This window comes from Protopterus annectens, chromosome 6.part1 (assembly GCF_019279795.1).
Source record: "Protopterus annectens isolate FY-2018-M chromosome 6.part1, PAN1.0, whole genome shotgun sequence".
In the NCBI taxonomy this organism is placed as follows: Eukaryota; Metazoa; Chordata; order Ceratodontiformes; family Protopteridae; genus Protopterus; species Protopterus annectens.
In genome coordinates, this window is record NC_056738.1 from 65,171,843 (window position 1) to 65,186,835 (window position 14,993).

The window sequence follows — 14,993 nt, forward strand, 5'->3', positions numbered from 1 at the left end:
AGTGCACCCCTTTCATGGGGTATAATTCCCCCATAATGCTTTGGGTGCTGTAAACCCTAACAGTATACATGTTCTCACACTGTACACCATCTGATACTATAAAATTTTCATCCTGGTCTTAAAACATCCTGTGACTCTGAGAGGCACACGGTCTGAGATGTAGTGCACAACCCCTTCCAACTCCCTCTCCTTTCTGAAAAGAGATCTGACTGCCTGAAAACATGTTCATTTAATCAAAGTAACCTGAAAAATCTCATTTTACAGTCTTGGAGCACTTAGCAATAAAAGTTGGTTGTTACCTTTGCTACATTTTGGAGCCATCTTTTTTTTTGCATTTTCAGACACAAGGGCTTTGAGTACAAATTATGGCCAGTCTGACATTGCTGCCACAGTACTGTATAATGTGCTACTTATTACAAATTAGGAAAACACACAACATTATTTTTAGCAACATCCAGAATTTGCAATTTTACAAAAAAGTCTATGAAGCCAAAAAACTTTGGGATTTATCTATTTCAGTTGCTTGTGTGAGGGACATTAAAGTACCCTGAGTCACATATATACTGTAGATAAAACACCCCTTTAAGTGTCAGGTCAAGCATAAAGTGACTTATGTAAAGCACTACATCATAGAAAACACCATCAGAATCACTAAAAATACCATAAGGCATTATGTATGAACAGTAAAATTCATCTTGCAATCTGTTACAAAGTTTAATTTTGACCCTGCCAAATTTCTGAGGTGGTACAATAGGCTAACAGCAAATGGGAGGTGGGGTGTTGTATTCAGAAAGAAGCATAATATGACTGAGATGTAGTAAATCATGCAACTAGGTTAGGGAGCACAGCCCAAGGGGGAATAAATATGCATAAGTGCTCACACAGTGTGGCCATGCCAGGAATAGTGTTGCATAATAGGCCTTACACTTGGGAAAACAGCAATCACTGTGTACCTGAGTGGACCAAGCTGTCTGTGGTCACATAACCTGAGACTAAATAGCTACTACATAGGCGCAGCTGGGAGCCCACACAAGGGCACAAAGCAAATTGCTAACTGTTTTTGTTACGCAAAAGAGAAGGAATGGAGAGATAGGACAGTCAGAAAGGGGAAGAATGAGCAGAGTAATACATACAAGGAGAATGGAAAAGGTAGAGGCGAACACACAATGAAGGTGGGGGGCCATTTTTCTGAAGCAAGACTCAGCTTGCAGGACTTTATCAGTTATTTACTTTCATAAATGTGTGATTCGTGTATTACAGCTAATGAATTTAATGATTATTTTCTATTAAAAATGTTAACAATATGGAAATATATAGTAGTGACTTGTTTCATCCCAAGGGACTGTGCCCTTGCAATACTAAAAAATCCATACTGGATGCTTTAAATAAGATAAAAAACATCTGCAATGGGTTCAAATATGATTACAGCATTGTTTCTCGTTACAGTGAAAGATGTACTATTTCCAATCTTGCATGTACTGTACAATGAATTTTTACTTTTTGGGATATGTGCTGGACCAGTGGAAAGTTTCACATGTAACCCTTGTATATAAAAGAGGAAGGAAAGGTGACCTTGGGAACCAATAAGTTTGATTTCTATTTTAAGTAAAGTCTTCAAAAGATGCATAATTGATCACTTACCTAAGACTGGAATTTTTCTTTCTAAAATGGATCTTGAACAGCATGGTTATATTAAAGGTATATTCACACTTAGCAATTTAATTAGTTTCCATAATAATGCTGTTGAAGCAATGAAGCTAGGTCTTTCGCCTGGTGTTTTATTTTTAGATTTGTCAAAGGCGTTTGATAGCCTGTCTCATCAAGTAATTGGTAAATATTTAAAAATATTAGAAGTGAATGTATATATAGCAAGATGAATTATGGAATGGTTAAGGAATAGACATCAAAGAGTTAAATATAAAGCTGCTCTGATTCTTTACTTGCACAAACTGACGTACCACAGGGTTCTGTTTTAGGACCTGTTATTTTTAATGTTTTTTTCCACCATTCATAAGCAGAGGGCTATATAGTTGAGTAAAAGCACTGATGATTGCAAGACTGGTTTCTTGATGTGAAATGAAGAAGACAAACATAATTTTAACATTTATTTGAGTAAGTTAACTGTATAAGCAAATTAGATGAGTTTGAAGTTTAGTCATGATAAATGTAATATCACATATTTGAATAATAAATTGCAATGGGATCATTTTTATTTGTCAGGGTCTGAATTAACAGTTGTAGATACATACAAGGATTTAGGTATAATGATCTCTTAAATGTTATCATCTAAAAGGCATGTCATTAATGTCTGTATCAAGGCTTTAAAAATATGGGATATATTTTGAGTTCATTATCCACTAGAGATGCTGATTGTTTGATAACAGTTTACAACTCTTATATAAAACCTATATTAGAATACAACAGCTTTTTTGTATATGTACACAAGGACAGTTAAAGAAACTTGAGAATATAAAAAAGATTGTATCAGTTAAGGATCTGAGTTATAAGTATAGATATAAGGGCTGTATTCAACAGGATACAGATATATAAGAGCTAATCTAATATTAGTTTACAACATATATTATGATCTTGTAATGCAAATGATGCTAGGTATTGAAGTTTATAATTCTGACAGATCTTTAAGGCATAATGGAATAATTTTTGAAATTAAGTTTTTTAAAATAAAATTGAAATACTCCTATACAATAAATAAGATGTCTATCTTGTGGAATAGTATCCCTTTTGAAAAACATTTATCAAGTAGTTTAACAATGTTTAAAATCTGTAATAGAGAAGGGACTTTGGTCTAATTAATTTACTCTAATACTTCATGTAGTCCTATTCTTCATTAAACATAACATTTAGCACATTTCCCATAATATAACCCATACTATTTGATCCTGTTCCTTACATTTTGAGTTTTTATTGCACATTTTTTGGAACACTAAGTAAAAGGATGGAAAATGCTCAAAAGTCAAAACACACTGTATCAGCATAATATAGGTTACTAGAAAACACTGAAACAATCAGTCTAAATGCATTTTGCTTATTCTTCCTTCAGTTTAAATAGACATTCAGTACCATTTAGTAAAGACTATCATCCCTGCAAACTCCTAAATGTATCTGAGACAAACAAGAGGAATTGTATGTTAAAATGATTAGGGGCTTGTATTTTTTGATTATTTATTAAATGCATTATATATTCAGTAAGAGTCAGCAGATTAATATGCATTTCCTATATAACATTTTTTCAGATTGTTGTAGTTACCACAGTTATGACAGTATTTAAAAATATATGATATACACTCCAGTTCTCCTTCATACTCAGGGGAATAAGCTAGAGTTACCAGCTACTGAATACATTTAAGTGTATATCGCCTGTTTATTTTAATAAAAATTTTGCATGCCGCTGTCTAAAAATTAGAGTGTAAGGTAAGACAACATTTCAGATAGTCAAAACATTTTAATGTGAGTATAAAGAAAGCAACTGGATGCTATATACATAAAGGCACAGTTGCAACTGACTTGTAAATATTATAGTGGATTTTGCATTCTCTGTAGCAACCTCCAATAAGCCTGTATCCATTTGTATATTCCGTTTGGGAATCAAAACTATTAAAATGTTTTTCTTTTGCATTTCAGTTCTAGAATCCAAGCTGGTTAGCCAGTTATGTGAAGATGAAAATGGAGCTCTGGTATACAATCGAATAAATAATCAGATAAATTCACTGAATGGTGGTCCATTACCAGGAGAATACAATAGCAAATTACATCAAGATGTGCAAAGAAACTCACTAAGTGTACCTAAAGCAGATCTACAAAAGAAGCCAACAGCTGCTGTTTCTGTAAGTTTGACTTCACCATACTACTTCTATTCTTGGCCTCATTATTTTATGATCCAGAGATAAAAATAAGGCCACCCAACACAGCTTAAAACAATGAAATTTAATATACAGTAAGAGCTTTCACACCCAAAAAGGTGCTTCATCAGACCAGAATACAAAATGTAATGCAGACAACACATTTATAGAACAAGTAATCAACAAAGCCAGCACTTAAGTCACATGATTTTTTTTATTAATTGATTTTATTGAGTGCTTGTTGTATAAATATGTTGTCTGCATTACATTTTGTATTCTGGTCTGATGAAGCACCTTTTTGGGTGTGAGAACACTTACCATATATAAAATTTTATTGTCTTAAGCTGTGTTGGTTGGTCTTGTTTTTATCTTTGGATCTACTGTTTTTGTGACGGACCTGCCTTTATCCACGCTGCTGTTATTTTTATCTGTTGCCCTTCATTATTTTATGATCAGAAATGTTTATAATACACAAGTACAGATGACAAACTAGCAAACAATTCAAATATAAGGTCATGGTTTTATGAAATACAGATATTTCTAAAACACCTGTACAGCATGCATTTCAAGCATGAAGTCATGATGGTATGAGATATTTTTATTTCTAATCCACCATTACAAAAGAATCCAACATACATTCAAACATTAAGTCAAGATTGCCTTAGTGGCTTTAGGTGGTGGTGCTGCGGTAGCGTTGTCGCCTCACAGTAAGACGCTGTCTGGTTCGATTCTCAGCTAAAGCGTCTTCTGCGTGGAGACATGCGTGAATGGGCGTACCTTCGTTGAAGGTTGTGCATCAGGGCTGGTAACTCGGCACGTAAAAATCAACTACCAATCATTAGCGGACCGGAGTTCCGCTGTGGCGACCCCTAACCGGGAAAAGCCAAAAGACACAACAACAACAACTAAACCAACAGTATTTTTCTGAATAAGGTGTCATGACCACTGTCAGACATATGCTACTGCTAGAATCAATGAATGATACTGTAGTTCCCTAGAACTGCTATATGAAATTACTGTGGTAAATGAGGATCTGTAATCAAAGAAAACTTGGCATACAAATACTCCATCAAGGGTCCATTAATCAAATGGCCTGCCTCTGATTTTCTTTTTTTAAGTCATGGTTTGCCAAAGCCACAGGTGTTTGTATTGAATGGGCCATCAGTGAACTACAGTGTGTTTGTCACTTTCCTCTGTTTTGTGACCCTGGAGTTGGTATAAAGATGGGGATAGAGATGCAGATGCTCCTTGCAAAATAGATTTTTTTTTATTTTTATGTACTTTTTATTTACGTTTTTCAGTATAAAAAAAAAAATGTTTTGTGAAGTATTACTCATTCTTGAATGACTTGCCTAAACAAAGGAAAAACTAGTACTTGAATATATTTCTTTATGGCAGCAATATGTATGATCTTCTCATGTGGATTTGGTAGTTTGTTGTCAGTTTGAGTTTTACTTATCTTGCTAATTTTACTTGGCATGCCTTTTTTGTGGCTAATGTACCTTGCCAGTTTCAGCCCATTTTGAAACTGAAAGGCACAGCGTAGGGCGAAACTACAACCCTGTTATCAAAATTATTTTTGACAACGTTCAAGAAGCATTGTATATATAGATTGTAATTCTTTCATAGGTTCATAGGTGTATACTAGGCTAATGACAACTAGGGCCCTTATAAGCTTAGCCATGTAACCCAAATGTGACTCACAAATTTGATTTATATAGGTAGTGATTTACTGACTGCCTCTATCCATCATAGACATAGGAGCCGGACCAGGGGTGAAGTTCCAGTTACCCATGCACTGATCCAAGTTGCACTTAAATAGGAATAGGGAGGAACTCTACTTCACATATAGCTATACCAGAAGAATGCAAAGTTCCTGTAATCACAGCTACACAGGTAAAAAATACACTCTCCAAAGTCAAGAACGCAGCATCCATGGGACCCGGCAACATCCCAGGCTGCGTTCTACATGAACTACAGAATGAACTGGCACCCCACCTAAGTACCATGTTCAATCATAGCCTCACATTAGGCTTTGTGCCCACTGAAGGGTGCACAGCAATGGTTATCCCACTCCACAAAGGGGGAGCCACCACGGACCCCAGAAACTACCGCCCTATTAGCCTAACGAGCCTGGTCTGCAAGGCCATGGAACTTATCATCAGGGAACTTATAAACAAAGGCATTGGTAATCTCCAAACTCTGGACCCCACCCATTTTGGGTTTGTAAAAGACAGATCATGTCTCCTAAACCTGATATACTTCTTTGAAGCATTCACCAAAGCTGTAGATGAGGGTACGGTGGTTCACACAGCCTCTCTAGATCTAGCCAAGGCTTTCAACACCACCCCCCACTCTGGAATTATAGATAAACTCACTAAACTAGGTATAAATCCCTATGTCACAAGATGGGTTGCCAACTGGCTCACTGACAGAACCAACACTGTGAAAGTAGCAGACTCCAAATCCGACTTCAGACCAGTGACAAGTGGAGTACTACAGGGTTCAGTCCTGGGTCCTCTCCTGTTTGGTATCTACTTTTCTGAAATACAGGCTAACACAAAAGGTCTATGGCTAATGAAGTTCACAGATGACTGCAAACTAGGAGCCATAATCAAAACTCCTAATGATGTGGCCATCCTACAAAAGGGCCTCACTGAGACAGCTGCCTGGTGTCAAAGCCATGGCCTCAAGCTTAATGCCAAAAGGTGCAGTGTCATCCCCTTTGGTAAAAACTCTGTACCCATGAACTACCACATAGGTGGTAGTCTACTTAACACCAAAAGTATGATAAGAGACCTTGGGACACAGGTGGACAGTAGTCTCTCCTTTGATAATCACATCACCACAGTAGTCAGGAAATCCTTCTATGTGGCACACCTCATCACAAAAGGTTTCTCATCCAGAAAAAAGAGGTTATTGTTCCCCTCTACTCGTCACTCATTAGACCCATTATAGAGTACAATGCCCCTTTTGGTATGCACCTCACAAGACATCTACAACAACTGGAAAGGCCACAGAAATACCTCACAAAGAGGATTACTGGCCTCAAACAGATGCCCTGCACAGACCATCTCAAAAAACTCCAGCTTTACTCCGTTGCATATCACCTACTCAGAGGCAATCTCTGCCTAACATATAAAGCTATGTCAAACCCAGAGCTGTTGGACATGCTCCACTTAAAGAAATCCCAATCCCTCCAAGCTACAAACTCTAGGGACCTAAACCTTGTCAACACAATAAACAGAACATGCTGGAGGGATAGATTCCTGTCCCAGAGACTTCCCATACTCTGGAACAAACTAGCTATATATCAAACAAAGTTTCTCATTAACACTCTTCAAGAAAAATCTTCATGATTGAATGGGAAATAGAAAATTCACCCCAGGGATCACTTCTGTGGCTCTGCTTGACAGGGGCACAGGAAACTAATTTTCTTGGGTGGCGAAAGCCAGGGTACCTTTTTGGCTAGGCTTATATAGGCCCTAGGGCCAGTAGCCTAGTACCTACCTATGAACCTATGAACATGGTTGGGGAGCCTGTTCTAGAGAATGGGAATTCTCTGAGAAACATATCTGTCTCTCCAACATGTCCTATTTATGTCACAGGCAAAATTTTGGTCTTTTAATCTAGTAGTTCTGATGCGGTTTGTTTTGTGGATGTGCAAAAGGTTCATCAAAACAGGGTCCAGGGATGCCCTGTATGCCAGGCAAAAATTACCTCTCAGAAATCAGGATGATAGCAAGTAAAAAGACAGGGCTTTGAGACAATCAGTGTAGGACATTGTGTTTACTCTCTGTACTCTTTTTGTGGATGTTCCAGTTGCTGCATGTGTCTGGTCAAGTACATACAGAAGGGGGCATTATACTCTATCACATGTCTGATGAGGGCCGAGTACAGTGGTATAATGACCTGTCTGCACCTAGATGCCGTGCCCTTTCTTATAAGTTGAGCAACATAGAAGGAGTTGTGGGGCCTGCTGTCAATGCCCATAGATAATAGTGATACAATATATCTAGAAAAAGTCAACATCACAGTGCTAAATAAAGGATATTTTAATTGTAACACAGCTGGAGTGGTGTATTTAGCAGTTTTCCAAACTTGTTCCTGTTATTATCTGGACAAGATGGTCAGAATTTTAAAATGGTGTATTTATGAGCATTTGCATGATATTAAGATTAATGATGACTTGGATAGTGCTCTGGCTAAACATGCAAAAAGTTGTATGAATTTTATTAAATTTAAGTTTGTAGTCTTAGAAAAAGTTAAATGGGATCTTAGGGGTGAAGCTTTGCTAGAGGAAAAAGAGTTAAAAGGCAGTTAAGGTTAAATGTAGCAATATTTCCTGGACTGAATGACACAGTATCAATTAAAAGTGTTCTCAAAAAGTACCATAATAGATTATAAATGGTTGGATGTGTGTGAATACTTAGAATGTGATTTTATTGGATGAATTTTAAGTGAGAAATTGTTAAGTAATTTGTATTCTCTATAGATGAACAGTTAATTATGTGGGTTATTTAAAGAGATTATAATCTAGTGGGTGTATTCACTATTTGATCAAAGATGTTTATATTTACGGAGTCCAGAAACCTCTGGGCCTATAGATTTGAGGCTGTGTAGAATTCTCAGTCTACACAGAGAAAATTAAAGTTTCCCATCAGTATGGTGTTAGGTTGGATGGCAAGTGTCTACAGTAGGTCCAAGTATGCATTGTGAGCTTCTTTGGACATGGAGGGTGACCTATAACTGTCTAGGATATGGTATGGGATTTTGTCTATGGTGACCTGCACCTGGAGGAACTCCAGTGCATCATCTTGTTTGACCACCCTAAAGGGACGCTTGTTATTGATGTATATTAAGACACCTTCTCCTTATTTATTTATTTATTTATTTTTATTTGACATTTGTTTACTGGGAAAGTCCGACTGGGCAAAAAAAACATTTTCAGTGGAGACCCAGAAGCAAAGCTCCAGAAAAACACATTTGCATATCTACAAGTTATATATTACAGTTCAGATACAGTACAGCATTGGTAGAGAACATAAAATCGAACAAGCAATAAAGTTTTGTTATATAAAAATAATAAAGTAATAAAGTAATAAAAATAATCCAAATGCAGTTTTAGTATGCTGTAAGATACAGGCACTTATCTGAATGGAGTAGAAGTTATTGTAGTTAGAAGGGAGAAGAGTGTAGAAAAATAGGTTAGCAGGTGGAAGTATAGAGAGAAAGAAAAAGGTTGAGAGAATTAAGGCAGGGAATGAGACAATTTCAGAGCACATATTGGCTGTGAGGTTTTGAATGAAGAAATATATTGGCATAAGGCACTGGCAGATCCAGTTGTTGGATAGGTAATATTTTAGTTGAGATTTGAAGGAAGAGTAATGGGGTAAAAGCCGGCTAGATTCAGGAATAGAATTCCAGGTTTTTGCGACACAGTGTGAATACAAACTAACTCCAGATCTATGTGGTTTATAAACAGGTAGTAGGTGCTTATCAGAGGATCACAAGTGATGACATGGAGAGTAGTATAGAAGTAAAGGTGCTATTGCTTGTGGAACAGATGGGTTGCACAATATTTTGTGAGTTAACAGGAGTTGGTGAAATGTTAAGATATGGGGGAATTCTAACCAGTGTCAGGCTTTGAGTGAGGAACAGTGGTGAAAACTAGGGGGCTGTCCAGTGACAAACTTAGCTATCTTATTGTAGCATTGACTGAGTTGTGTTTTTAGGGATGAGTGTAGATTGGTTAAGATTGGGGAGGTAGAGATGAGTGGACTGGTTAAGATTGGGGTGGCACATAGTAGTGACATTAGGAGATATGAAGTAGTGAGAACTTCTCTGGAGGAATTATTTAGGAATCTTCTGACTCTATACAATATGCCTAGTTTTTGGTTGGTCTTTTTTATGCAATTGTTGTTATGCAGATCGAGCTCGATGTTACAGTCAGTTGTAACTCCAAGTAACTTAGTGTGAGAGACAACATCAATTTTTATGTTGTTTGGGGAAGTAATTGAGAAGTTTGTATTAGGAAGGGGTGGATTTATTAGGTAGTAATGGCAGTAGTTGCCTTTTTGGGGGTTTGAGAAGAAATAACTAGTGTACCATTGTAGGGAAGATTTGGTTAAGCCAAGTAGAGATAGTTAGGATAAAAGTTTAGGGTGGGAAATACTATTGAAAGCTTTAGAGAGATCTAAGAATAGAGAAGATACACGATTGCCGGTATCACCTGCTTTGTTTACTATGTCTGTGAAAGAAAGAAAAGCAGTGGTAGTACTGTGAGCAGGTCTAAATCCATGTTGTGTTTGAGACAGAAGATGGTTGTAGGCAGGTACTGAAGTAACTGTTTGTGGATGCATTTTTCTAGAATTTTAGAGTGCTGAAAGAATAGCAATGGGCCTGAAGTTAGATATTTCAGTGGAGGTACCTCCTTTATGAAGAGGAAGGACATAGAATTTTTTTCCAGAGAGTAGGGATACAGGATTCTTTGACTGATCTGTTTATTAGGATGGATACTGGATAGGCTATAGAATCAGCTGTCATTTTTAGATACAGATTAGGGAGAGTATCAGCAGACATGGAGCAAGGTTTAAGTTTGTTTTGCAAGGATTTAATTGGGAAGTAGATACTTGTTGGATAGAAAAGTTGTCAGGGCATGTATTTTGTGACTTAGAGATAGTAGGAGATATAGGGATAAGAGTGGGGCATGGGTGTTTAGAATTAGAGGCAGCTGCAGGTGAAGTTAGGAAATTGTTAGTAATGGCAGTTATACTGTTAATGAAATATGAGTTGAACTGAGTTGCTATGTCAAAGAAAGTACTGTTGATAGAAGGTTGAGGGGAAGAACGCTTACCAGGGTGTAGAATATTATGTATTGAATTCCAGAAAACTTTTATATTACTTTCATGCTGGTGTGACCTTAAATAAAATTGTTTTTTATCTAAGTTGACTTGGGTTTTTACAGGTCCTTATTATTTTAGCGAACGCAATGAATTGTGAACGCTGTTTAGTCGAATGTCATTACACAAAATGGCAAAATACCAAAAGCATGAAACAGTGATTTTTTTTCCTAGGTGAAAATCACTAGGCCGTTCCGGGACTTTGCTATTTCCTCCACTGCGGTATGATCTTGGAGTTGGTATATTTAAGTGGGGGGGGGGGGGCGAAGCCTCCCACTTTATTTTGTGCTTTGATTTTTTTTTTTTTTTTTTTTTTTTTTTTCTACAGATCAGCAATTTTTTTTCCATAGAAAAAAATTGCTTATCCATGTGTTCGACATTTTGTGTTTTCGGGTATTGCTGTTCGGTTATATAGCGTTCACAATTCTGTGCATTCACTTATATAATATAGACCCGTTTTTACAAGGTTATGCAGTGTTCTGTAATGTTGTATATTTGTTAGAGTGTTATGTTTTGTATAGGCTGCCCAAGCTTTATCTTTTTTTTGCATGTGAGATTTAGTATGGTTAGTAAGCAAAGGGGAGCAATTATTTTTGACTCGTTTTTTTCAAACAGGGGCAAGTTTTAGTATGTCAGTGAATGTTAAGTTGAATTTATCGACTGCTTCATCAAGAGGTAGGTATTTAAGGAAAGACCAATCGATGGTATTAAGAATGTTTGTAAAGGTCTCCTGATTAAAATGGGTCAGCATGCATACATATTTTTATGTATGTCATTTGCAAGGGTGAGTGTGTTCGACATTTTGTGTTTTCGGGGATTGTTGGTCGATTATATAGCGTTCACAATTCTGTGCATTCACTTATATAATATAGACCCATTTTTACAAGGTTATGCAGTGTTCTGTAATGTTGTACATTTGTTAGAGTTTTATGTTTTGTATAGGCTGCCCAAGCTTTATCTTTTTTTGCATGCGAGATTTAGTATGGTTAGTAAGCCAAGGGGAGCAATTATTTTTGACTCATTTTTTTCAAACAGGGGCAAGTTTTAGTATGTCAGTGAATGTTAAGTTGAATTTATCGACTGCTTCATCAAGAGGTAGATATTTAAGGAAAAACCAATTGATGGTATTAAGAATGTTTGTAAAGGTCTCCTGATTAAAATGGGTCAGCTTGCATACATATTTTTATGTATGTCATTTGCAAGGGTAAGTGATAAGCCTAGTAGTACAGATTAGATGGTGATCACTAATTGCGTCTGGTTGTACAATGGATTGTATAAAGTTACTGGGGTGGGAGACTAGAAACCAGTCAATAATAGGGCGGTGCAGTGGTGCAGCGGTTAACGTTGTAGCCTCACAGCAAGAGGTTCTCCGGTTCGATTCGCGGCTGGGGTGCCTTCTGTGTGGAGTTTGCATGTTCTCCCTGTGTTCGTGTGGGTTTCCTCCGGGTACTCCGGTTTCCTCCCACATTCCAAAGACATGCATCTGGAGCATTTCTCTCCGGGCCTCCACTGAAAACAGGCTCTGTGGAACCTAGTCGGACTTTCCCAGTCAACAAATGTTAAATAAATAAATAAAAATAGATCCAGTTTGCTGGGATAATTTGGAGTAGGTTTGCATAGTGATTAGTTATACGAATCCATACAGGTTAATGGTGTCGTTAGGGAATTAGGAGTTGAGTTTTAGCCAGTCAATGTTATCATCACTGATTAATATTGTCTCTAGTAGAATATAGGATGATGTGCAGGATAAGATATTTTCAAGAGTGATAAGATTGTTTCCAGGTGGTGGGTACAATGCAATAAGGCAGATGCTTTTATTATTATTTAGTTTTAAGAATGTTAATGATAAGTTCTGCTTATCAAAAGACGATACAGGAAGGTCATAGGGAGTTAGAAAAATAGAGTCTAAACAAAGTATGGCTCTGCCACCCCCATTTCTTTTGAGTCAATCTGCTCAAACCATGTTAAAGCCAGGTGGAAGTATCTCTGTATCTTTGATATATAGTTTTAGGCAGGTCTCAGTAATTACTAATATATCAGGGGTGTGTTGTGTAATCCAGGCTTGAAGTTCAGATACTTTGTTACAGACACTACAAAATATTTATTGACATAACCTTAAGTTTGCTGTGAGCACTAGGAATGTTAGTTACCGGTGTGGATGGAGAGTAGTTAGGACCTAGGTTGGGGTGGATATCACCACAGAGTGGCAAAAGGTTGAGGAGTAGAGAGGATAGAAAGGATTTGATTTTGGTCATAGTGGTTGTTTAGCCCTCGTCTGTGCTGATACTGGTCTAAAAATGTGGAAGGCACTGAAACCTTGCACTCCCAGGGGCGCTCTCTGTTGCTTTAAACCATGTTTCAGTAACTGCACAGATGTCTATATTCTTAAGTGTGAAGAAGGCTTGGAGAAAGTGTAGTTTTGTGTTTTTTTGGTTTTTTTAGGCTCCTGGTGTTGAGCAGTAACACCTTGAGGTTCAGTTGAGATGATTTTGCTATGTTGGTAGATTTGTCAATTTGGCGTTACATAAAAAGGCACTATGGTGGATAACGTTTTAGCCGATATTCGAGAGCCTAGAGGAGACAGATGCAGACCATACTTGGCAAAGCATCATGGTCTGTTAACCATGTCCTCCCAGGCTGGCAAATATTAGATCCCATTAGGATGGCACCAGAAAGATAGCCAGTTGTTGAAATCAGCCATATTTGCTCATATTGTGGCATCATCCTCCATGATGGTAATATGCTACTCACTGCTAGACTCATACCAGCCTGAGACACATAGTCTGAAAGCTACATAATATCTCTCTTCATATAATCCAGGGAGGTATGTCTCAGGTCACCTACATGGACTATGATGGAATCATACTGGTACTTGTGGTGTGATGACTTGAGTGCATGTGTAATTTGGTGGATTCTGGCTCCACATAAACAACTAACAGTCATCTTCTCCTTGTTCAACCTAATTAGAAGGGCATCGGTATAGCTTACAATGAAGCCCCTATTTTGAGAGTCCTGGGAAGTGTGCTTGTCTGCCTTATGGGCTTAGTGTTTGGGGTTCCACTGAGAGTGACAGTGACAGCATCTGTGGTGTTTTTTTCTGAGTGCCTTTGGGCTTGCGGAGTCATAGCTTTGACAAGGGGTGGTCTAGATGATCTTTATTGTTTAGAAAGCCTAGTACTTATTATACAGCAGGAACTTCTTATTGTAACATTTGTTAATGTCTGTTATGTACTTCACAGATAAAGATTCTAGTTGTCTACTGATGCACTATGTTCTTCATCTGTAAATATGTTGTAAGTAATTGCTATGTTAAATTGTTAATTGCTATGTAATCCAATGTACCTACTGTCTGTTTATTTTAACTATGGAGCTTTTCTCCCCGGGCCTCCACTGAAAACAGACCTACGTCCAGTCGGACACTCCCGGTCAACAAATGTAAATAAATAAATAAATGTTTCCTGCTTCTATACCTCTGATAGCTGTATGAGTAGTCTCCATTTTCTCCAGTCATGTACATGAAAACCACATTAGTATATATGTGTTTCCAACCCTTAATGTATAACTAGTGTGTAGAATGTAAAAATGTGAATAAGGAAAGTTTTTCCTATTAGAAACTATGCTTACATATGAATGTATATATCTGTATGTGTATGTATATGTATGTATGTATGTATATATCTATAAATATATACATATATATATATATATATATATATATATATATATATATGTATAGAGGTGGATAGATAGCTATATAAATGTTTACTTTTCAAAAGACTTTTGTCAGTAGGTCATAAGAATCCACACCATGACTAAAAAATCTATTACTATACGCTTTCAAGAAAACTTCAGCAATCCAAACCATGGGCACAACTCAGGAGAATATTATGATAAATTTTCTCAGGTCTGATTTCATATCTTAAATCATTCCCTGACAATGACCAAGTTACTGGTCATGTATTCCTACCACGCCATCTGACTACCACATATTAATTAATTCACTTAAAAAGACAGCTGTAAAGAATTTTGTAGGAGAGCTGTATCGACTGCACCTCCTGATGCAATATTACTTTCAGTCTTACTTTGATCTGCTCTGTAATTGTCTGACTAATAAACTTGGGCTACACCGTAATAAAATATCTGGTATGCACTTTGATTCTAAACCCACATCTTCTAAGTGTTTCCAATGTATTAACCTTTCCCCAAGACTTAAAAACTCTCCAACAAGTCA

General features: G+C 37.1%; 1 protein-coding gene across 1 annotated transcript in view; it reads left to right on the plus strand.

Annotated features, from left to right (window-relative positions):
• COL28A1 (collagen type XXVIII alpha 1 chain) overlaps positions 1-14,993 on the plus strand; it is a 914,882-nt gene that overhangs the window by 827,430 nt on the left and 72,459 nt on the right. The window contains exon 33 of the mRNA XM_044075485.1: positions 3,643-3,845. Coding sequence (XP_043931420.1) covers positions 3,643-3,845 — 203 coding nt within the window. The remainder of the gene's footprint in view (positions 1-3,642; positions 3,846-14,993) is intronic.